The sequence below is a fragment of the Doryrhamphus excisus genome, chromosome 9, assembly GCF_030265055.1.
Source record: "Doryrhamphus excisus isolate RoL2022-K1 chromosome 9, RoL_Dexc_1.0, whole genome shotgun sequence".
NCBI classification, from domain to species: domain Eukaryota; kingdom Metazoa; phylum Chordata; class Actinopteri; order Syngnathiformes; family Syngnathidae; genus Doryrhamphus; species Doryrhamphus excisus.
Genome location: NC_080474.1, coordinates 21,139,789 through 21,162,601, shown reverse-complemented (window position 1 = coordinate 21,162,601; position 22,813 = coordinate 21,139,789). Strand labels below are relative to the sequence as shown.

Genomic DNA, 22,813 nt, shown 5'->3' with positions numbered 1-22,813 from the left:
CTTAGTTTTGTGGTGGAAACGATGTAACACACAGGACGCACCTACATGTGGCGATGGGCGGAACCACGTGACATTCCAACCCATAGAACAGGAAGCGGCACGCACGTGCATAAGTCCATTATGGAGGCACGTCACGACTTCCTAGAAGTTGAATTACTTCTGTGAGCCATCGTGAAGTGTAAGACAACAAAATATGAGGAGAATGTCAACTGAGGTGAGTCATGTCAGTCGAAATACTCGAATGTTATGTTGGCTTGTTTTCAAAAGACACTTCTGGTCACGTGACGGCGACGAGCCGGCGCTGTTTCAATGACGTCAGCACTCTCTACATGGCAATCTTTTCAGGTTTTCCTACAATGGAAACTAATTTTTTAAATACCGTTTTAGGTCACCTCCATGTGGATGAGAGGCTTAAACTACCTTGTCTTAAGAATTCAGTTGGTGTAGTACTTAGTTGCAACCAGCAGGGGAGCTGTTGAATCTGTGTCAGCTAGTTTGCAAGAGAAGTTGACAACATTAGGTGTAACTGCCTCTACTGTCAGTGTATGTTGTCAGTTTTAAGTTCCTCCCTATTTTCGTTTTTGGTTCCTACCGAGGTGCATATATAAGTTAATGAGGCGGAACTAAATTTTCGTAAAATCGTCGTTTCCACACGTGCACGTTTAGTCGTTACACTAATAGAAAATAAGCTCCGTTGCTGCCACACTATTTAGAGCTAATAGTTGCTATTTATAAGGCTAATAGTTGCTAAAGGTTCAAAATCATGTCTATAATTCCCTCCTAAGGCATGTCTGCAGCCATTAAGGTACAGTATATGTGTTTTGTATCATTTTCGTTTCAGTCTATTAGTGTCTTAGTTGACAGTTTGCTGTACTAGCTAATGTTAATCATGAGTGTGTTGCACATGTGATGGTTGTTTGTTGAGGGAAATGTATGTAATGTGGCAAATTTATTTGCATGATTATAAAGAAAAAGGGTTAATGATACAAACAAAATTGTAGACATAATGTTATTCATTCATTCATTCATTCATTCATTCATTTTCTATGTCGCAGGGGGATGTTTGATAATTACCGGTACTGATAATTATCGGCCTGATATCAGCATAAAAATGTGATATCGGTGTCAGATTTTTTTCACAATCACGAAAACTGATATATTAATGGCAAATCGAGAGTTTGGGGATATCTGTTTTTGGCAATAAAGCTAATATCGGCCATCCGTAGATGACATCCACACGGACCTCCATTGTGGTGCATAGTTCAGAACATTCAGATAGTTTGCCCCATTTTTTGCGCATCGATACAGGCAGTTGCACAGAAGTCGGCACTCCCTCTGCCAAGCGAACCGCAACGTTTTTACTGACATTCAAGCCTGCTTTTAATTCCTTGAAGTGTGCAGGGGCGTGTCGTACTGGGTGCAATCTTTATGGATCATGCGGTCTTGCGTCCAGCGCCAAGTCATGAGAAGCCCGAGCGTCTGTTTGATGACATCCCTGAATTACTTCTAAATTCAAGCCAGATGAAAAGTGGACTCTGGCTGTTTTCACTCCAGGCTGATGTTTCACTTTGTTGCCGTGTCTGACGTCTGGACATATTTATTTTATTTTTTTTTACGGTTTCTGTTATGTAATAAGGCCTGGAGAGGTTTTATTAATCTGCTCACAGGCAGAAGAGGATTGGCTGATTTCAAGCCCTCTTTAGTCTAGCCCCTTTTGCCCAAATCCCCCACCCCCAAGTCACATTCAGGGCTTTAGCGACCGACGTGTGTAGTACAGGATTTACATTACGGACATGGTTGTATTAGTTTCTAATAAACCACACGCTTAACAAAGTCACATGTTCACTTCACTTCCTATGTTTAAATGTTACTGTTGTTGCCTATCACGGTTTTCCAAAAATATACAAAATAAATCATGCTGTTTTGTGGCTGTTTTATGGCATATTATTAATACAAAAATATGCAGATTAAATGAATGTTATGTAAGTTTCAAGCATAAGAATGTGTATCTTATATGCAGTATGCTGCACTTGTCACTTACGTGTCAGTCATGTTAATGTAATGTTTGGTGAGACACACAAGCACCAGACCTGTTGGCCGGGATTGAATGATTTTAAATAAAGCTTATAAATTAATTTGCATTTGATTGTGGGATTTAAGTATTTGATCCCCAAGCACAACACGGCTTAGTACTTACTAGTGGAGACACTCCTGTGGGCAAGCACAGATCTGACAAGACCAGGGTGTCCAAAGTGCGGACCGAGGGCCATTTTCTGCCCACAGCGCATAAAAACTCCCCAGCAAAAATGGACAAAAACTGCAGTAATTTTACAAGAATAAACTTTAAATATGAAGAGAAAAAAAATAATTTTGTTATTTTCTTTTAAAAGGGAATTGCACTTTTTGGGGTAATTTCGCCCATAATTCACAATCTGTATGTGAAAAATGAACACATTTTTTTTCCTGTGCATTCTTGCACAAGAAAATTAGTACATATGAGCTAGCTAACAATGGGCGTCATGGAAAATACCTCCAGTATTTTGAAGCTAAAGCCCTTACAAAGAAAAAATGAAAAATGCAGTACAATACAGTGTTGCATTTCCATACCTGTGACCTCATCATATTCTCCCAACCAATTAGGTTGTTGGCCTGTACACGTGTGGTCTTGAGCAGGGGGACTTTGCGATGGCAATCCATCACAGTGAAGCGTGTTAGCATTGTTTTTCTTGGCGATATCGGTCCCACACCCCTTGATATCATTTCCCAGTTATGTAATTCTCGGCCTTTCTCAGAATCATCCTTACCTCATGAGATGAAATCTTGCATGGAGCTCCATAACCTCCATGGAGATTGTTATCCAAGGTTTCTTCCATTTCTGAAGTACATGGAATACTCTTTGTTTGTTTCTGCATGGTAGTCGAGTGGTTAGCACGCAGACCTCACAGCTAGGAGACCCGAGTTCAATTCCACTCTCGGCCATCTCTGTGTGGAGTTTGCATGTTCTCCTGTGCATGCGTGGGTTTTCTCCGGGTACTCCGGTTTCCTCCCACATTCCAAAAACATGCTAGGTTAATTAGCCACTCCAAATTGTCCATAGGTATGGATGTGAGTGTGAATGGTTGTTTGTCTATATGTGCCCTGTGATTGGCTGGCCACCAGTCCAGGATGTACTCCGCCCAAAGACAGCTGGGATAGGCTCCAGCACGCCCCGCGACCCTCGTGAAGATAAGCGGTAGAAAATGAATGAATGTTTCTGTGACAGGTGATGAGTTGATCTTTTAATTTGTGTGCGTCTTTAGGGGTCAAAATATTTGAAATCCTTCAAATAAAATATCTCAAATACTTATTTTCCTTTGCTCTCCATCCATGTTTTTATTTTCCACTTTTGATATCTTTTTAATCAGTCAGAAAGTGGCATTTAGAAAATAAGCATGACCGTTATTCCCATTTAGACCGTGACTCATAGCACCAGCATCCTGTGACATCTCATAGCAACACGCTAACCCGTTGTAGCATATGCTGAGTCAGGAGTACTGTTTTTTTCTCCCCCCCCCCCTTCTTTTTCCTGACAGGTCTAAGTCAAATAAGCAGCACATGCTGATGAATTCATGTTTTTCCTCCAAACTTCCTCATTTGCTGTGAGGAAGTATCCAGTCTGGCCTTGTGTTGTTTTGACACATGAGCCCATCAACATGAGGTACACCTACACAAACCATGAGTTCACGGTCTGACAGATTCTTGTAAAATCAGCTGTGTAGCACAGTCTCAACAATGGTTTGAAACCACGTCTCATTCAACTACAGTGGTATGAAAAAGTTTGGGCACCCCTGATCGTTTTCAAGATGCTCCTTTATAAACGACTGGTTGTTGGGATCGGCCATTTCATTAGGTTAGGGTTAGGGTTAGGGCTAGGGTTAGGGTTAGGGTTAGGGTAAGGGTAAGGGTAAGGGTAAGGGTTAGGGTTATTTCATCATATAGCAGACAAACACGGTGATAGATGCGAAGCGATATGAAGTTCATAGGACTTCTCCAGGCCTTCACGAGAACTGTGCCTGTGGTCTTCCATTTCCTCGCTATGTTCCTCAGAAATCTCTGAGCTAGAGTTTGGTATACTTCCCCTACACCATGATGTTGAACAATCTTTGCTCATGTTGGAGGCGACCATGAGAAGAACTTGCAATACCCTTTCTCAGGATTGGCTTCGCTTGTGTATGCAGGTCCCAATAATTAGTATTAGCATTAATAGTAGCTATATTTTTAGCCTTGTTTTTAGCTCTGAATGAATGTATGGATATTGTATTTTAATGCATCTTTTACTCTGTTTTTACTCAACCCTATTTTTATTTCTTTTTCTCTACTGTAAAGTGTCTTTGAGTACTCTGTAAAGCGCTAGACAAGTAAAATGTATTATTATTATTTAGATAAGATAAGATATGCCTTTATTCGTTCCTCAGTGGGGAAATTTGCATTGCACAGCAGCAAGAGTACAGAATCAGTTAAGCAGTACAAAATACACAATATAGAAAAATAAACAATATAAACAACCCAAGTATTAACAAAATTAATATTTAAGTGAAATTGCTGATCCAAAATACCAGTGATTTATAAATGGGTACCCAAACTTGAACCTCCTTGACCCTGGAAAGCATCACCTATGGATGCATTCTACCATTCCAGTCAATAAAATACCAGCCTTTCACCCCAAAAACAAGCAACACAATCTTTAGCATCCATCTACAGTACATAACTGGAGACATTCCATTAGTAAGGCCTCGGGAAGCGGCGCCTCCGTCCTACTCAGTGGACCTCCAGGCGAGGAAACAAGTTGACTTTGTCATTCGATAACCATCTCCAAAAATGTCCGTTTTGGTTTTATTTGTGTTGCTTCCATTTGGAGCCCAATGATAATAATGATAATCATGATCATAATATCTCCTTGACAAGACCGTGAAGGCGCTTTGCTGCATTGGTTACAGAAGGCTGTTTTTTTGCGGCATCCAATAGAGACAATGAACAAAGCTTGGCCTGGATGCCAGTACTTTTCCAGAAGGACAATATCATGGGTTTCCTCTTGAGAGCGAGCGAGGGAGAGCGAGAGAGCGAGGGTGGAGGTTAAGTGGATGTGGTGCGATGTCTGACAAAGGGAATTCAAAGAAACGACATTTCAAAATGAAAGTGGAAGTTTTAAAAGAGCAGTGGGAATACAAACATTTGACTTTTTCTTTCAAGCACGACAATAGCTATTGTTGACAGTATGACCCCTTATTTGTGTATTCAATTCAATCATTCTGGGGGGGGGGGGGGGACGCATTCTAGTCAAAGATCCGCTGCTATTTAAAAATAATCCCTGCAAAAATTCTAGTCAGAGATCCTCTTCCTGGCAAGAGCGTTCTGCTGTTTTTGAGGACCTCAAAACCACGAGTCATCGATTCTTTATATCACGGGACCAGTTTAAATTTGTTCAGTTGAACAATTTGGTGTTAGCCAGGGGTGCCCATTATGTCGATGGCGTTGGCGTTCTACCAGTCAACCACGAAGGTAGTGTGGCTCGATCGCTTTGTATTTAAACAGACACCTCAAATGGTGGGGCAAACCTTAAACTATATTAGGAAAGCAGGAAGTGAACAAATGTAACAGTTAGTGATTGTAAAAGTACCAGATGGAGGGGTAGGATTTAATAAGCTTTGCTTCTTCCTACTCCTTTTGCACATGTGGAACTGGGAACTGATTATGGGATGCATTCAATTGGAATCTGATGCATGTTCAAATGAAATTAAACCATTACCATTACCATTACCATTACCATTACTATTAATGAGTATTGCACAGAATATGAAATAAATTCTAGTTGAAGTTGCACTAAAAAAAGGTAAATATGCACAAATGAACGAGAGCCAATATCAAACTTTTACAAGATATTTGTGCTCCATTTTGATTGATTTTAACTGAGAGCTGTTTTTGATATTCATAAAATTTTACAAGAATCAAGAAAAAAAAAACTTTTACAAACTCCACACAGAAATGGCCGAGGGTGGAATTGAACACTGGTCTCCTAGCTGTGAGGTCTACACGCTAACCACTAGACCGCCGTGCCGCCCAAAATTGTGTTTTAATATTAATATTTTAACAGTAATACTTCAGTCTGTTCAATTATATTTGAATATATACTGTGATGTTATCAATATTCTTATTTTCTTAATTTTCATTTACAACAAGATTCTAACTAATGTGGAACAACTAATGAGCTGTATTTGGAAATAAGGATAAGCGGCACAGAAAAGGATGTTTTTTTAAGGCAAAACCCAAGACATGATTTAGAATTGAAAGAAAATAAAACATAAAAAAATCAATATTATATCATGCAAGATTGTTGCATTTAGGGACTGCAGGTCTTCAGTTGGTTGTTGAATATTCCATTTATTTGCCTTCCAAAGATCCTGAGTTGCTTTTATGTTACATTCAGGTTCATTCTGTCCATGAATGAGATTCAATTTGTTTGCCTTCAAAAAAGTTTTGCTTTCAGGACTTAGGCTCATTCAGAAGACGACTATTTGATTTATTCGACCTTGAAAACGTAATGAGTTGCTTTCATGTTATGTTTAGACTCATTCCATTGAAAATATTCCATGTATTTACCTTCAGCAAGTATTGAAGTACTGCTTCCACGGTATGTTTAGGCCCATTTAATTGATGATTATCCAATGACTTTGACTTCAAAAGTACATTTCATGGTATTTTTTTACACATTCTGTTGGAGATTATTCAAATCATTTGCTTTTATTTGCAATTCAAAGGTCTCGAATTGCTTTCAGGGTGTGTTTCGGCTCATTACATTGAAGACAATTTGAATTTTTGCCTTCAAAATGTCCTGAGTTGCTTTCATGGTACTTTTACACACATGCCATTGAATAATATTCAATTTCTTTGCCTTCAAAAGGTTTTCAATTGCTTTAAGGTACGTTTAGAATCATCCCATACAACAGGGGTCGGGAACCTTTTTGGCTACGAGAGCCATGAAGACCAGATATTTTAAAATGTGTATCTGTGAGAGCGATATACATTTTTTTAAACATTGAATGCAATAAAATGTGTGCATTTTTATGTAAGACCAACAGTTTTAGATATAATGGGCTCTAATTACGTAGACCAGGCACACTACCCCACGCCAATGGGGTGTGGCCAGCACACTTTCGTGAGCAGCGCAGTGTCCAACAATAAATCAAATACTTGCTGCCATTAATGCAACTTCTGCTGCTGCATAGTTTTGCACCGTACTCCGTATATTTCATTCTTTTGGCCATCTTTGCCAGAAGGCTTGGTTCTGCAGCTTTAGCTATTTGACCAAAGTTTACATTTACATGTTGACATCTCAATGACCGAGGTAGACTACCGCATTACCCAGTAATAATCGAGTTTTGGTGTTTGACTTGGAAAATATCTTCAAGAAAGATGGCTATGGTCGGCCGTATTGCAGTAGAAAATAGATGGACGGATTAAAATGCATAAGAAAGTTGTTAATAATTTTGAATATTATTTTTAACAGTCATTTCTGTGATGGTTTACTTTAAAACGTTAGCAAAAATATTTTTTTATTGTGGTAAGAAATGCTTGAGAGCCAGATACAGTCATCAAAAGAGCCCTACCTGGCTCCCGAGCCATAGGTTCCCTACCTCTGCCATACAAGAACATTCAATTTATTTGCCTTCAAAACATTCAAAAATTCTTTCCATGGTATATTTCTATGTACCACATTGACTAATATGCAGTTGTCTTGCCATATGGTTATCCATACATGACATCTGACAAATTGTTTCCAATACTCCACAAGCCTAATAGTAGGAGGGAGTGCACTAATTCATTAATTATGAAATATTTGTTACATTTTCAATTTGTAGCGGTTAAAAGGAAGCACCTATACACGGTTCTTCCACTTAAATTACAGGAAGTTGAAAATTCCTCAACACACCTTACATGGGAGTGGTCGCGACGAGATTCCCTAAACGCGCTTCTTAACAAAGTACGGCAGCATTCCGGGGGCTGCAGCACTAAATCATTTTAATAGCCCCTCGATGGAATAAGGAAACATTTTGTAGCATAATAAAAGCAGGAAACACCATCTCAAGGGCAGGCGCGTTGCGGTGCACGAGAATCAATGGCGCTTCCTTTCATTATTTGAGGCAGGTTTAAGTAGTCTTTAGCCTCATCGAGCGTTTTGCTGACATGGTAGCCTACATTTAGCATGCTAAAACATGACATCTTATCAACAGTCCTGTTTAGTCATAATGCGAGCAGAGAAAAACACACCTTATCACAGGTGGCTTTACAACAAGAGACTATGAACTCCGACTACTTGCACAAAGTAGGTGAAGGTGAACGGAAAACTAAACACGTGACGACGCGGTTTACAAAAAGCAGATCTGTTTATGTCTCCCTGTTTGGACCATTATCTTGCAATCGGATTCATACCGAGTGTTGGCTATTTGCACGGCGAGTTATGTGCTGCAGTTGATAAAATCAAAATGCAACAGTGTGACATTTTGGTGAGCCCTCAAGCTATGGCTCTTATTTAGTTTTCCACGGCTTTCCGTGACTTTGGAAGAGGAAGGTGACTGAAATATGCAAAAAAATACAAACTTTACTGAGGCTGTCTGATAATATTGGCCAATTATTGCCTGATATTGGTATACAATATGGCGGTATTGCTATGCAAGTGATGATGTTATGCTCCACATACATTGCGATTTGCTAAATATTGGAGAAGTAAGGTATCTTTCTTCAATACGTGTCATTTAATATCAAGGGGACCCGCCCAGCTTTTACTCATGTTTTAACTGTGTATAAATGAATGAATGTTGTATTTTAACGTATCTTTTACTCTACTTGTTTTTATTCAACTCCATTTTTCTGTAAAGTGTCTTTGAGTATTTTGAAAAGCGCTATACAAAAAAAATGTATTATTATTATTATTACTTCCACTTTTCTGACCTATCAATACTATCTAACACTAATTACCTATCAGTAATTGAAGTATGCCCTCGGTTTTAGAGACACTTACCGTGACGTTACAGTGAGCCAGACTTCCTTATATGGGCATGCACCCCCACTTTGCTGCACTGCACTGTGAAGATTTCCCCGTTTTAGCATGGACCGTGACCAATCACAGCAGTTTTGGCGTGCCCGGAATAAACGCCTATGAGTGGAATAAATTAAACCAGACTGTTTTGGAAATTCAATGAAATATACCCGGAATAGGTGCCGATTCTGGAAGAGCTAAAAAGCTTTCTGTGCAATTTATTGTGTGTAGCTGCTCTACAGGAGCCAACAAGTCAATACAAAGGGCCGACAATGAAGCATAATAGGCTCCCTTTAAGACTAACCCGCCTTACTTGTTGATAGTAAAAACAATTATTTTAGTTGACTATTGGCTGTGATTTTTAAAATTAATTTTGCTCATCAAAATGTTTATAATAAATACGGCACTTTTTCTATGATTTTGTTTTGTACAAATGGTGTTTATTTGTGAAATGTACCCTCAGGTAACACAGTGAAAGAAGCATAATGTGTTCATTACATGACGTTTGATTATTCCTGAATGTTCACTTCTAAAGCTAATGCTAGTTAGCTTGCTACAGATGATAAAATCCATAAACATCAGTCCTAAATGTTTATCATGCATACAGTATGCACAAGGGCTGAAAAAATGCAAAGATACAAAGGTAAAAGAGTGAGTGAAGTTGATTAGCGTTCAGGCTAGGACGCACATTTAGCTCAAAATTAGCATAAGATAAAGGGGAAAGAAGCATGCCGCATGTAGAATTTACAGAAATATACACAAAAACATTACACAATTCACCGTGTATACATAATTTTGTCATTTTTGTGTCAGATTATCCACAATGTTTGCTCCCGACACTTGAAATTAGCTTAGTGAAGTTGATTAGCCTTCAGGCTATGATGGACATTTACTATAATTAGCATATGATAAAGGGAAAAATGAGTGTGAAAAATACATCACCTTTTATTACTTTATGAATAAATAGTCCGTAAATTATTCAATGTACATATCATTTTGTTATTTTGGTGTTCGGAACAATCAAATTATTCCTGAATGTTCACGCCTAATGATTAGCTTAGCATACCAGTTAGCTTACTACAGATGATAAATCAGTCCCAAAAGTTCCACAATGAGTTTATAATAACAAAAATACAAATTTAGACGACATATGCTGAGACTTTATTTAGCATGTTGGCACACATTTATCTTGATTAGCATACATTAAACGTTGATGTGGGCATTATGTAAATAAAATGACTTTATGGGCACATATTGGTGCATTTACATCTTCTGCAATTTTGCCGAATGCTGAATGTAATTAAAAAAAACCCGATCTTTATTGCAGATGTGAAAGATAACGGTTGACCGCCACCGCAGGGAAGGAAGGGGAGCCTGGTCGTGGGAGCATGTGTGGAAAAGTACAAGGGAATTCTCCCACCCCCTAAGGCAGAGGTAGGGAACCTATGGCTCGGGAGCCAGGTAGGGCTCTTTTGATGACTGTATCTGGCTCTCAAGCATTTCTTACCACAATAAAAAAATATTTTTGCAAACATTTTAAAGTAAACCATCACAGAAATGACTGTTAAAAATAATATTCAAAATTAACAACTTTCTTATGCATTTTAATCCGTCCATCTATTTTCTACTGCAATACGGCCAACCATATCCATCTTTCTTGAAGATATTTTCCAGGTCAAACACCAAAACTCGATTATTACTGGATAATGCGGTAGTCTACCTCGGTCATTGAGATGTCAACATGTAAATGTAGACTTTCCTCCTTTAGTCAAATAGTCACCTAGCTAAAGCTGCAGAACCAAGCCTTCTGGCAAAGATGGCCAAAAGAATGAAATATACATAAATAATAAAGTATGGTGCAAAACTATGCAGCAGCAGAAGTTGCATTAATGGCAGCAAGTATTTGATTTATTATTAGACACTGCGCTGCTCACGAAAGTGTGCTGGCCACACCCCCTTGGCGTGGGGTAGTGTGCCTGGTCTACGTAATTGGAGCCCATTATATCTAAAATTGTTGGTCTTACATAAAAATGCACACATTTTATTGCATTCAATGTTTAAAAAAATGTATATGGCTCTCACAGATACACATTTTAAAATATCTGGCCTTCATGGCTCTCATAGCCAAAAAGGTTCCCGACCCCTGTCCTAAGGTGAAGTAAGTCATGGATGACTCCATTCACGGTTCCCACCATTGCATTCCTACTCGTCCCAAATAAGCAGGTGGACAATATGGTTATTGTATCATTTATTATATCATCAAGTATACTCGCTCCAAATTCCCTTTGTGTTGATTTATGAACATCCCAAAGGAGGATCTTTGACTAGCGGAGGTTCTTAAAAAACAGGAGCATGCTTCTGTCATGTAGATGATCTTTTCCCGCCAGAATAATGAACCGAAAAGCCTTTATGAACACACACACACGAATGTCAGTCTGCACGCTAGCGTTTATGTAAGCCACACCAGCCCAGGCGCGGCTCGATGACATCGTCTGCTCTTTTGCAAATGTCAGCTTCGCCTTGAGGATTGTGTTGTTGTCTTCCTCAACCTGCTTGTTATGTCACAAAGCGCCCCTGGTTTGTTGAGCTCAACTTGTGAGCGTGTTTGTGTGTGTGTGTGTGTGTGTGTGTTTGTGTGTGTCCAGCCACACTCGTGCTGACTCTGCATTAGGGACAACTATCATTTGAGTCTTATATTTAATACAGAGCAACGTGACAACGTGATTTCCCGTTCACAAAAAAAATAAACTTTCTCATGGGAATGTTGCCAGGGACAATAATAAATAAATAAATCACACAATAAATAAAAATGAAGTGGCTAATTTTGCCAGGCCTCAATATGGCGCCATGTGATGTGTGTCTGTTTTCCTCGTCTCTCGCCAGCTGAGGAGGTTTGCCGTTTCCCGATAGCCGCTGAAGGGGTCAAATGATCCTAAATTGTGGGATTTTTGGATTTAATGATCTTATATTGAATGAAATGATTGTACAAATATGGTTATTAATATAAATATAGTTATTATCTGGCAACGCTGAGAGCTCTAACCCTAAAGCAGACTCGTAAAAGGGACCTTTTTATTACTTGGGACCTGTTATTACTTAGGCCCATAAATATATGTTTTTAATTGGGCAATAAATATTTTAAATAAAAAGACATTTAAAAAATAATATTTGCAAAAATGAATCAAGCTGCACGGCGGTCGAGTGGTTAGCGCGCAGACCTCACAGCTAGGAAACCAGGGTTCAATTCCACCATCGGCCATCTCTGTGTGGAGTTTGCATGTTCTCCCCGTGCATGCGTGGGTTTTCTCCGGGTACTCCGGTTTCCTCCCACATTCCAAAAACATGCTAGGTTAATTAGCCACTCCAAATTGTCCATAGGTATGAATGTGAGTGTGAATGGTTGTTTGTCTATATGTGCCCTGTGATTGATTGGCTGGCGACCAGTCCAGGGTGGACCCCGCCTCTCGCCCCAAGACAGCTGGGATAGGCTCCAGCACCCCCGCAACCCTCGTAGAAAATGAATGAATGAATGAAAATGAATCATATTTTTAATGACCTCTCATGGCCCACCTGCAGTACCACCATAGCCCACCAGGGGGCCGCGGCCCACACTTTTGTGATTGATTTTTTCCATCATTTTCTATTCCGCTTATCCTCACTAAGGTCACTGGAATGCTGGAGCCTATCCCAGTCAGGGCACATATAGACAAACAACCATTCACACTCACATTCATACCTATGGACAATTTGGAGTGGCTAATTAACCTAGCATGTTTTGGAATGTGGGAGGAAACCGGAGTACCCGGAGAAACGCGTGTGGAGAACATGCCAACTCCACGCAGAGATGTCCAAGCCTAGACTCGAACCCAGGTGTATTAAGTCCAGTATTCGTCTTATAAAAGGGAACATTTAAAATCAGCGGGACGTGACTGTGAGAAGTGAAAAGCTGTCGTGTGTTTTGTAGAATAATTCCAAATATTCCAAAGAGGTCCCCTGGTGTCACTGTTTTGTAACATGGTTTTTGTCAGTGTTGGCCAACAACAAAATTCCTGAGGTTAAAAATAGATCGTATCTAAGACCCCAAAGGGTTCACTTTGATTTGTGTTGAAAAGTCGTGATTAGTTGGCACCAAAGCATCCAGCCATATTTGTTTCGCACCGCAACAACAATACCGTTTGCCAACTTAGTTTCAATTGCAAGTGCTGTGTTTTTATTGCCCCCCCTCCTTTTTTTTTTTTTTTTTCTCCCTCCTGGTTTGGTCAGCCGGCCACCACTCCTTTTTAAGATGTGGAATTTTCCATTTTCACTTCAGGTTTACTTTACTGTGTGTATGTGTTGCTTTGTGTTGTTCGTATTATTCCATTTTCTCCTCTTTCACTAAGTCAACACATCCCCATGCCCCCCCCCCCCCAGACCCCCCCCCCCCCCCCCCCCCCATTGCATTGCATAGCCAAACATACCGAAGAAGCTCCTACAGCATAGCTGCAACATAAACACAGCAGGAAAGATGCTGAAGTGTCCTTGAGCAGGCCAACACACGTCCAGAGATGACTCCAGGGGGATTGGGGGGCCGGGGGGCCGGGGGGCGGGGGGGCCTGACACAGAAAGCTCACCTTGCATGAGCACACACGAAAACCTTGTTACTGAAACCCACGCCACAGTGTGAGGTCATGTATTTACATCTTTGACTTGACTAACTGCATGGTGGTAAAACGTCAACATTCCCTTGTCTTGTTCGCCCCCTAGGGGCACATTTTGGAATGACAAGTGCATCAACTAATCTGCAGGAAGAAATAATGTGTGAAGTGCACATTTGTTCATTCATTCATTTTCTAGAAAATGAATGAATGTATTAGAGCAGGGGTGGGCAAACTACGGCCCGGGGGCCACATCCGGCCCGCCAAGTGTTTGAATACGGCCCGCCCAATCTTTCCAAAGTATTTCATTTAAACTCAACATACAACCGGCATCATGGCCTGAGCCAACCTTTTGATGGTTGTATCAATTTCGTTGTTTGACATGGTCTGTTGTTTACAAAGTGCTCCTGAAAAAAGAGACACAAGCACATAATAATAATCATTAAAATAATAATTATTATATTATTATTATAACTATTATGATTATTATATTTATTATATTAATGCTAATTATTATATTAATTATATATAATAATATTGTTATATTTGCATATTTTACATAATAATAATATAATAATTATTATTTTAATTTTATTGTAATTATTATAATATTTTATTATTTTTAAAATATTTAAATATAAATATAAAATAATAAATAATAATAGCAGATTGCATGACAATTTTACAGATACAATAATACCAGGTGGACTGTTACGTGTAAAATATATAGTCTGCCCCCCGGAAATTTTGTTATATCAATGCGGCCCGCGAGTCAAAAAGTTTGCCCACCCCTGTATTAGAGTGTGCAGGCGTCCCTAATGTTGTGGCCAGCGAGTGTCCCAACTTGATGAGTTTCTTCTTCTTGTCCTCTTGTGACTTTCACAGAGGACTGAAACAGAACCAGTTGATATTATTAGTGAGCTCTGTTTCCACTAAGTGGAAAAAAGGCCAATAAATCCTCTTCAATTACGGTCTGGTAGTTTCCATTATGGTTGCATGGCTGTGCTGTAAATACATATTGTCCTTCCTAATAATAGCAATACAGTACTTTATTAATCCTTCAGGCCTGCACTTGCTGCTTGTTTGTGCTGCTTTCACTTTGGTCCTTCATAAGTGAAAAGCTCTTCTGGCTTTAGATCAGCCCACTGACTTGGTCATTGAGCAATCCAGACCTGGTACGACCACGGGCTAAAATAGCCAAAATCTGCTCAAAATGTTTATTTTCTGTCAGGCATTGACACGGTCATGCCCTCCTGATGGCTAAAGCTAAGAAGCGTTCTCTTCATGAACGTGGTCATGAACGTGGAACATTTGTTCACTTCCTGCTTTCCTAATATAATTTATTTTTTTTTTATTTTATTTTAATTTTACATTTTTTTTTTGTCACGTACCGAAGTACTCGGTGATATGAGCATCCAATTACATAATGGGTACCATAGTAACTGTCAATATAGTGATATATATAGCATATATTTAATAAAAATATATAATTTTTGTATTTTACATTTTTTTTATTGTTAAAATTTGTTAAAATTAAATTTTTTTAAAAATTTGAAATGTTTAATTTTTTCTCACATACCGAAATATGAGGTGATATGAGCATCCAATGACATAATGGGTACCATAGTAACTGTCAATATAGTGATATATATATATATATATATATATATATATATATAGCATATATTTAATAAAACATATTTTTTTTGTATTTTTAAATTTTTTTTTGATTGTTAAAATGTGTTAAAATTAAATTGTTTTAAAATTTTTAATGTTTATTTATTTATTTATTTTTTGTCACATACTGAAGTAGGAGGTGATATGAGCATCCAATGACATAATGGGTACCATAGTAAGTGTCAGTATAGTGATATATATATAGAATATATTTAATAATTTTTTTTTTTGTATTTTAAAAAAATTTTAATTGTTAAAATTTGTTAAAATTTAATTTTTAATTTTTTTTTAAATGTTTAATTTTTTAATTTTTTGTCACGTACCAAAGTACTCTGTGATATGAGCATCCAATGCCATAATGGGTACCATAGTGCGTGTCAATATAGTGATATATATAGCACATCATGACTGGTTCAAGACTCTTCATCCTTGGATTTAGCAAACATCAACTGCTTGTATTGTTATAGGACAATGATGTTGGTATATTTTGGATAATGAGCTGTTCCCCTCCCCTTCCCATCTTCCTAATGCAAGGCCTCCCATCCATTGTCCAAGTTATGCTTTGCACCTGTTGCCACCTAAAATACTCTTTGGTTATCTTCTCAAAGCGCTAAATCACACATCCACGTTGTTTTTGGTCCTCCCCAGAATAACCGAACCCCCTAAACCTCAACCCCGACATCACGGTTGATCCAGCGCCGTAAGTCACCACCTCGCTTTCTCACTTGGAGGTTTATTTTTAGCCCTCAAACAACTGCTCTCCTAAAAATGGGCCTGGCCTGCATGTACGGCTGGAGGTGGAGCGCTGCTATGTATGGTTTCCTCCCCGCACTCAAAGCCTCTTTCTCCTCTGGTGAGGCGTGAAGGAGCAGACACAGCGGGGGTACACAAAAAAAAGGATGCACGGAAAAGTCATACTTCTGGAGACAACTCGGGATGCATGATTGCCGCCACTGACAGGACTTTGTCGCTCCGATTGTGACGGATTTCCACTCTAACCTTTCCCGGGGCCTGTGTGACCTTTGCGTCCACGCACCGTGAACCCAAACCTCTCTTGTGGACGTTGGGGGCTTGTAGCTCGTAGCGAAGCACCATGTTCTCCCTGTGGCTGTTCCTGCTCCCGTGCCTCAGCCTCGGCCTCGTACCCCAAGCCCGGGCCGAGAAGGGCTTGGAGTTCCCACAGTATGACGGGAAAGACCGCGTCCTCGACATCAACGACAAGAACTACAAAAAAGCCTTGAAGCAGTACGGCATGCTCTGCCTGTTCTACCACGAGCCCGTGGCCGACAACAAGGAGCAACAAAAACAACACCAGATGACCGAGTTGGTGCTGGAGGTAGGAAGTGTGACGGGAACGTGGAGATCCCGGTGGGAGGATCAGCCTCGTTGGGGGGGGGGTAACCGACAATGGGGGCCTTTCAACATTAAGGAGCCATTTAAACCACTCTCCAAGGTCACGGTGTTCCTCACTATTTTTAATAAAAGCATTTCCTCTTTAATTTGCAAAGCCAACCAGTAGGTTTCTTGATGTCTGCAGAGGTACAGGACTGGTGTTCTTTGCTATGGTGGATGTTCAAGACACCTAATTGTCTAAAAATAAAAAAACACCTGAAAACCACATTGAGGAGGGAACGTCAGTTTTTTAATGCAATGCCCAACCTGGCCGCTAGATGTCATGCTTTACACCTAATCACAACATAATTTTTTTTTCAATTTTCAGGTAAATACATTTAATAGTTTAAACACTTTGCACCCTTCTCAATGCTAAATGCGTTGACATTTTTAATGATAATTTAATCCGTGACAATGCATGATCTTCTTCCATGCGGGATATATGATACAAACGTGTTTTGGAATCCCACACTGTAGGAAACAATGTGGCCAATCCATCTCATGTTACATACAGTACAGTGCTCTAATACCTCTAATGCACTCCTGATATTTCACCACACAACTTTGCTCCAAAATGTCATCAAACCATGCATTATGATTAATATCCACCTTTTAGCTGCATTTCGTTCCACTGGAAAGAATATATGCTTACCTTGTAGTCCAATAATTAGCTATATGTGTAGGGTAGAAAATATAGCTCTAACTGTACAAGAACAAAGTCAAAATATTAACAAAAAAGTTTTAATCTAATGAGAAAAAGTCATAATTTTACAAGAATAACAATATTAAGAAGAAAAATAAATCATTTCAATTTGGTGGCATGATGTTGAAATATTAAAAGAAGGCGTAATTTATAAAAGTTGTAATATTAAAAACAACCTCCCACCCCTACAAATTAAGTGCAATATTAAAAAAAAAAGTTCTAACAATAAAGTAAAAATATGACGGGAATAAAGTCATAATTACGAGAAGAAAGTCGAAATAGTAAAAATAGAACACCAACAGAAATTGAAAAAAATTGCTGTATTTTTACAATAATTAAGCCAAAATATTAAGAAATAAATATTAAAATATATAAATATTAAAAAGGTCACAATTTTATGAGAATAAACACATAATATTATGGCAGAAATTTATTTATAATTATTTTAGCAGAATTGAGTTTTGTTTTAAATATTTTATATGAAACAAACTGGAGAAAAAATTATACTAAAACAGGAAAAAAGTCAACATTATGAGAATAAAGTCCTCATATTATGAGAGGAAAATTTCCGATGATTATTTGTTAGCTTTCTGGACTTTGGAGCGAACGCGTCAGGTTCGAATCTCCACTAGTAAGCATCATCGATATTTATCTGGAAGGGCATCCGGAACATAAAAAGTATAAAAATCAGTTATGTTGTTACGACAAAACGAAAAAAAGAAACAAATCTGAGTAGAAAGTTGAAATATTCTTTAAAAAAATGGGAAAAAAAGAGCAAACCAAAGTTCATACTAACAGGCTTTTTCACCTCCATCACAAAGATGAATATCAATTTTTATTTTGAGTATGTGGGCCTTGGACTGTACTGTACCCCTATTTATAACACTATTATGATATAAATATACAGCACCTTGTCACAGAGTACGACCATTTCTGTAAGTGCTGGACTACTCTAGTAATTTTAGAACAAGGCTGAGTAATTATGTAACTGTGTCTCTGTGTCCTCCAGGGTAGTAAATTTGGGATTTATTTCTTCCAAAATCCTTTTCCACCTATCTTTGCCTCCATCTAGTCCACTAAGTGCCTCCCTGAAATCCTCCAAAAGAGGTGCACTCAGTTTTGCGATGAATCTGATGCACCATTTCTGGTCTGTTTTTTCTTCCCCTGCAGCTTGTAGCTCAGGTCATGGAGGAGAAAGACATCGGCTTTGGAATGGTGGACTCCCACAAGGACGCAAAGGTGGCGAAGAAACTAGGTGAGTGAATGCCTCCCGGCATCGAGCATCGTGAGAAGAACGCTTACGGAGTCCAGGTGATGCAATGCCGTGTCGTCCGCTCCCGTGTCAGGCCTGGAGGAGGAAGGCAGCGTGTATGTTTTCAAGGCCGATCGGGTGATCGAGTTTGATGGCTGGCTCTCTGCAAACACCCTGGTGGAGTTCTTGTTGGACGTGAGTAGACACACTCCAGAGTAAAAAATACTTTTTGTTTATGGAACCCAAAAATGACACCCGAAATACTAAATACTAAATACCAAATACCCATGTGTCCAGTTATTGGAGGAGCCAGTGGAGTTGATTGACAACGCTCTGGAGTTGAGGGCCTTCGACAGGATGGAGGAGGACATTCGGGTCATAGGTTACTTCAAGGGCGAGGACTCCGAGCGTGAGTGGGAAGACTTCATTGCTAAATTTATGCGTACTTGTACTTTTTACCACTATTGGACACGACTGAAAAGTAAAACTTCCACTTTGAGACGACTTAAAAAATAAGCCAAGTGTAGTGTTAGCGTGTTAGCGCGTTAGCGTGTGTCGTATACAGTAGACACCAAGGACACAACCCTTCATTTGAGTTCATTTACGGTAAAAAAAAATGAATGAAAGTCTTCCTGGGAACACGGCGTAGATTCCATGCCGATGAGCAAGAATCCAAGGAAATACGACTGGAATAGGTGCAGATTCTGGAAGATCTCAAATGTTTTCTGTGCGGGGTTATTGTGTGTAGGTCTCTTAATGTATTCCACCCACGGCCCGCCTTCGGGCACACCCACTCCACTGTGATTGGTCACACGCCCAAAGTGCTTCCTAACTACGAAGTAACTCTACTTTTTAATATCGCGAGTATAAGAATTTGAAATAAATATGAAAAGATAATTGAAAAGGTTTTAGGATCTACTGGCTGGAGGCCCCTGACCTACCGTGTATGAACTCTGGTGAGGTGGAGCTCAGTGTGGCGCTGACTCCAACCTCGGCTGCCTGAGGAGGAGCACTCATTGTCGGACACACTTTGTCAGAAGCCGGATGTGAGGGTGCCACGTGGATGCAAAATACGCAAAACCTCATTATCTGAAATTTTGGCATTTTTTAACACAAGAATACAACTCTACATTTGTCGGTCATTGATAGCATTTAAGATGTGTAGCGAAGCCTGCTTTTTCCTTTATAATAACAAAGCTGTCCTCCTGTGAAGTTTGGGATGTACGCGCTATGATCATGTGACTCAGAGCGTGTCAGAGAAAGTATCATGTCCATCAGGAAAAAAAATCGCAAAAAAAACCCAGAGCTTCAAAAGTGGAGTATATTAAGAAGTATATTTTTATCATGCTCGGCGATCATAAACAGGCTCTCGGGACACATATTGCTGTCAGAACATCATTAAAAATAGGCGACCTTTAACTTTTAAACTCCGGAAACACTGTTGTCATGTCAACAGTCAACAACAGCCAGTAAACAGTGTGCTTGGGGACGGGAATTCACACACACACACACACACACACACACACACACACACACACACACACACACACACACACACACACACACCAAGGACACAACCCTTAAAACAGTGTATGGGTGAATTAAAGCAGATACACTAGTTTTTAGGGATGTCTGATATTGGCTTTTTTTGCCAAAAAACGATACAGCGATAATGTCAAACGCTCAATATCCCATACTGATATCAGCCGATACTGGTACCGATATGTGTAACATGTAACATGACATATCTGCGGTGGAATGAACACATATGTGTTGTATACACTGTTTTTTTTAATATGGCTTTTCAAAAATCTGATACCGATATTGCATTTTTATGCTGATATCGGGCCGCTAATTATCAGTACCGATAATTATCAGACATCCCTACTCGTTCTATATTAAAACTATTAAAATTTTTATTAGTTTATATTAAAAATATAATAATAAAATATTAAAAAAATTATAAAATATAAAATATATTATAAAATATAAATAAAATAAAATATTATAAAAATAATATTAAAAATATTATATTAAAAAATGTTATAAAACATCCATCCATCCACAGTCCTCTTGTAATGAAAAAAACATAAAACAAATATGATGCAAGTTTATTTATATACATTATGAATAAACAGCTAGGAGACCCAGGTTCGATTCCACCCAGGTACCCGGGTCTCCGGGTACTCCGGTTTCCTCCCACATTCCAAAAACATGCTAGGTTAATTAGCAACTCCAAATTGTCCATCGGTATGAATGTGAGTGTGAATGGTTGTTTGTCTATACTATGTGCCCTGGGGTTGGCTGGCCACCAGTCCAGGGTGTACCCCGCCTCTCGCCCCAAGACAGCTGGGATAGGCTCCAGCACCCCCGCCGACCCTTGTGAGGATAAGCGGTAGAAAATGAATGAATGAATGAAAACGATTTCAGGTTAGAATTATCTCCCAAACAGGCGTAATGACCCCGAATAAAAACACGGGCTACTGTTGCGGCCGTAACCCAGGTCAAGCTGAAACTCAACTCTGAACCTCCGACATCATCCCCTGTCCCTCCTTCACTCATTATATTGGGTGATAGGAGTGAAAATATGACTATAGGGGTGTTATTTTATGTTAAGAGGGCTCTAATAATGTAAAAAAAACTGTGCTTAAAAGGTCATACAGGTAAACGTAAAGTGTGCCCTGGGATTGGCTGGCCACCAGTCCAGGGTGGACCCCGCCTCTCGCCCCAAGACAGCTGGGATAGGCTCCAGCATACCCATGACCCTCTTAAGGATAAGCGGTAGAAAATGAAATCACTAGGTTTGCCTGAAAAGAATCCACACACGGCAAAAATACTGCTGTAAAAACAGCAGTATATCCACGGAGTACTTCATATGTACACATTGTTATGAATACAAACACTACTGTACTATCACTGTACCGAAGTAGTATTTATTGTACTGAAAAACGTCTAATTTGCGACTCGTTTTCAGTTGTTTTATCCACTTGTACACTGATTTGGCTGCATAAATGTTTCTGTCTGTGTATGAATATTACTACAAATACTACGTATGTATGAAATATAAAACATACACCGGAATTAACCGACGCTAGGCTGGCGAAACGACATGAATATGACGAGATACGCTACTCCGTACGACAGGGTGCCTCGCCGTCTGCCATATTTGCCTTCCAATTAAAGGGCCAGCAGCGGTCCCTCATGAGCCGAGTTTTTTTTTTTTTGCCGCTCCCGTCTTCACGGATTTACAGCTCCATTTTTATCCCGCCTGTACAAGCAGCTGCTCTCTCTCTCTCTTTCTCTTTCTCTCTCTCTCTCTCTCTCTCTCTCTCTCTCTCTCTCTTTCTGTCCCAGGCTGCACGTTGCGTCCGTGACCTGCAGCTGACCATCTGTGGGAGCAATAAGCGCCGCACAAAGTTCAGCTATTTCCGCCCGTCGACGTGCAAATGTCAGCCTTGGAAAGCACAAGTGTGATGGAGGAGGCTGGCGGGATGACATTCTCCTCTGCCCTTCTCTCCCCCCAGACTACGATGCCTTCAAGGAGGCCGCCGAGCAGTTCCAACCCTACATTAAGTTCTTTGCCACCTTTGACAAATCTGTGAGTGAGCGTGTTAGCGTGTTAGCATGTCATTGCTGTCGTCATTGTACTCATTTTTTCCACTTCAGGTGGCCAAAGAGCTGACCCTGAAGTTGAACGAGGTGGACTTCTACGAGCCCTTCATGGAGGAGCCGGTCACCATCCCAGGAAAACCTCATTCCGAGGAAGCCCTGGTGGAGTTTGTGAACGAACACAGACGGTAAACAAGCAGAACTGCAGTACTCTGAGATCAAACATCACAGCCCAGCATAGTATTTGAAGTATTTGAAGGGTACAGTCGTACCTTTCTTCAACGCAGTTGGAATATCGCTCCCTCACTAAAAAATAAATACATCAATAAATGATTATTCAAAGAATAATAATAATACAAGCAGAACAGCAGCGCAGCCGAGATGAAAAGTGCTTGCCTCCCATTCCGTGTGGAAGTGGTACGTCTGGCTTCTTTGTCCTTCTACCCTGCTTTGTGCTCACTAGTTAGCTT

The 22,813-nt window shown here is 39.6% G+C and overlaps 1 protein-coding gene across 3 annotated transcripts in view; it reads left to right on the top strand.

Moving 5' to 3' along the window:
- Positions 1-64: 64 nt before the first annotated feature.
- The window catches only part of LOC131135447 (calsequestrin-2-like), a 26,228-nt gene continuing 3,479 nt past the window's right edge, over positions 65-22,813 (top strand). Inside the window, exons 1-6 of one of the 3 annotated variants that reach the window (XM_058081290.1) lie at positions 65-214; positions 18,653-18,737; positions 18,829-18,929; positions 19,032-19,143; positions 22,259-22,332; positions 22,401-22,531. In XM_058081290.1, coding sequence (XP_057937273.1) covers positions 194-214; positions 18,653-18,737; positions 18,829-18,929; positions 19,032-19,143; positions 22,259-22,332; positions 22,401-22,531 — 524 coding nt within the window. In that variant the 5' untranslated portion in view covers positions 65-193. Of the gene's footprint in view, positions 215-545; positions 806-16,046; positions 16,724-18,652; positions 18,738-18,828; positions 18,930-19,031; positions 19,144-22,258; positions 22,333-22,400; positions 22,532-22,813 lie in introns of those variants that run through there. The other 2 variants (XM_058081291.1, XM_058081289.1) reach the window with 2 other exon arrangements.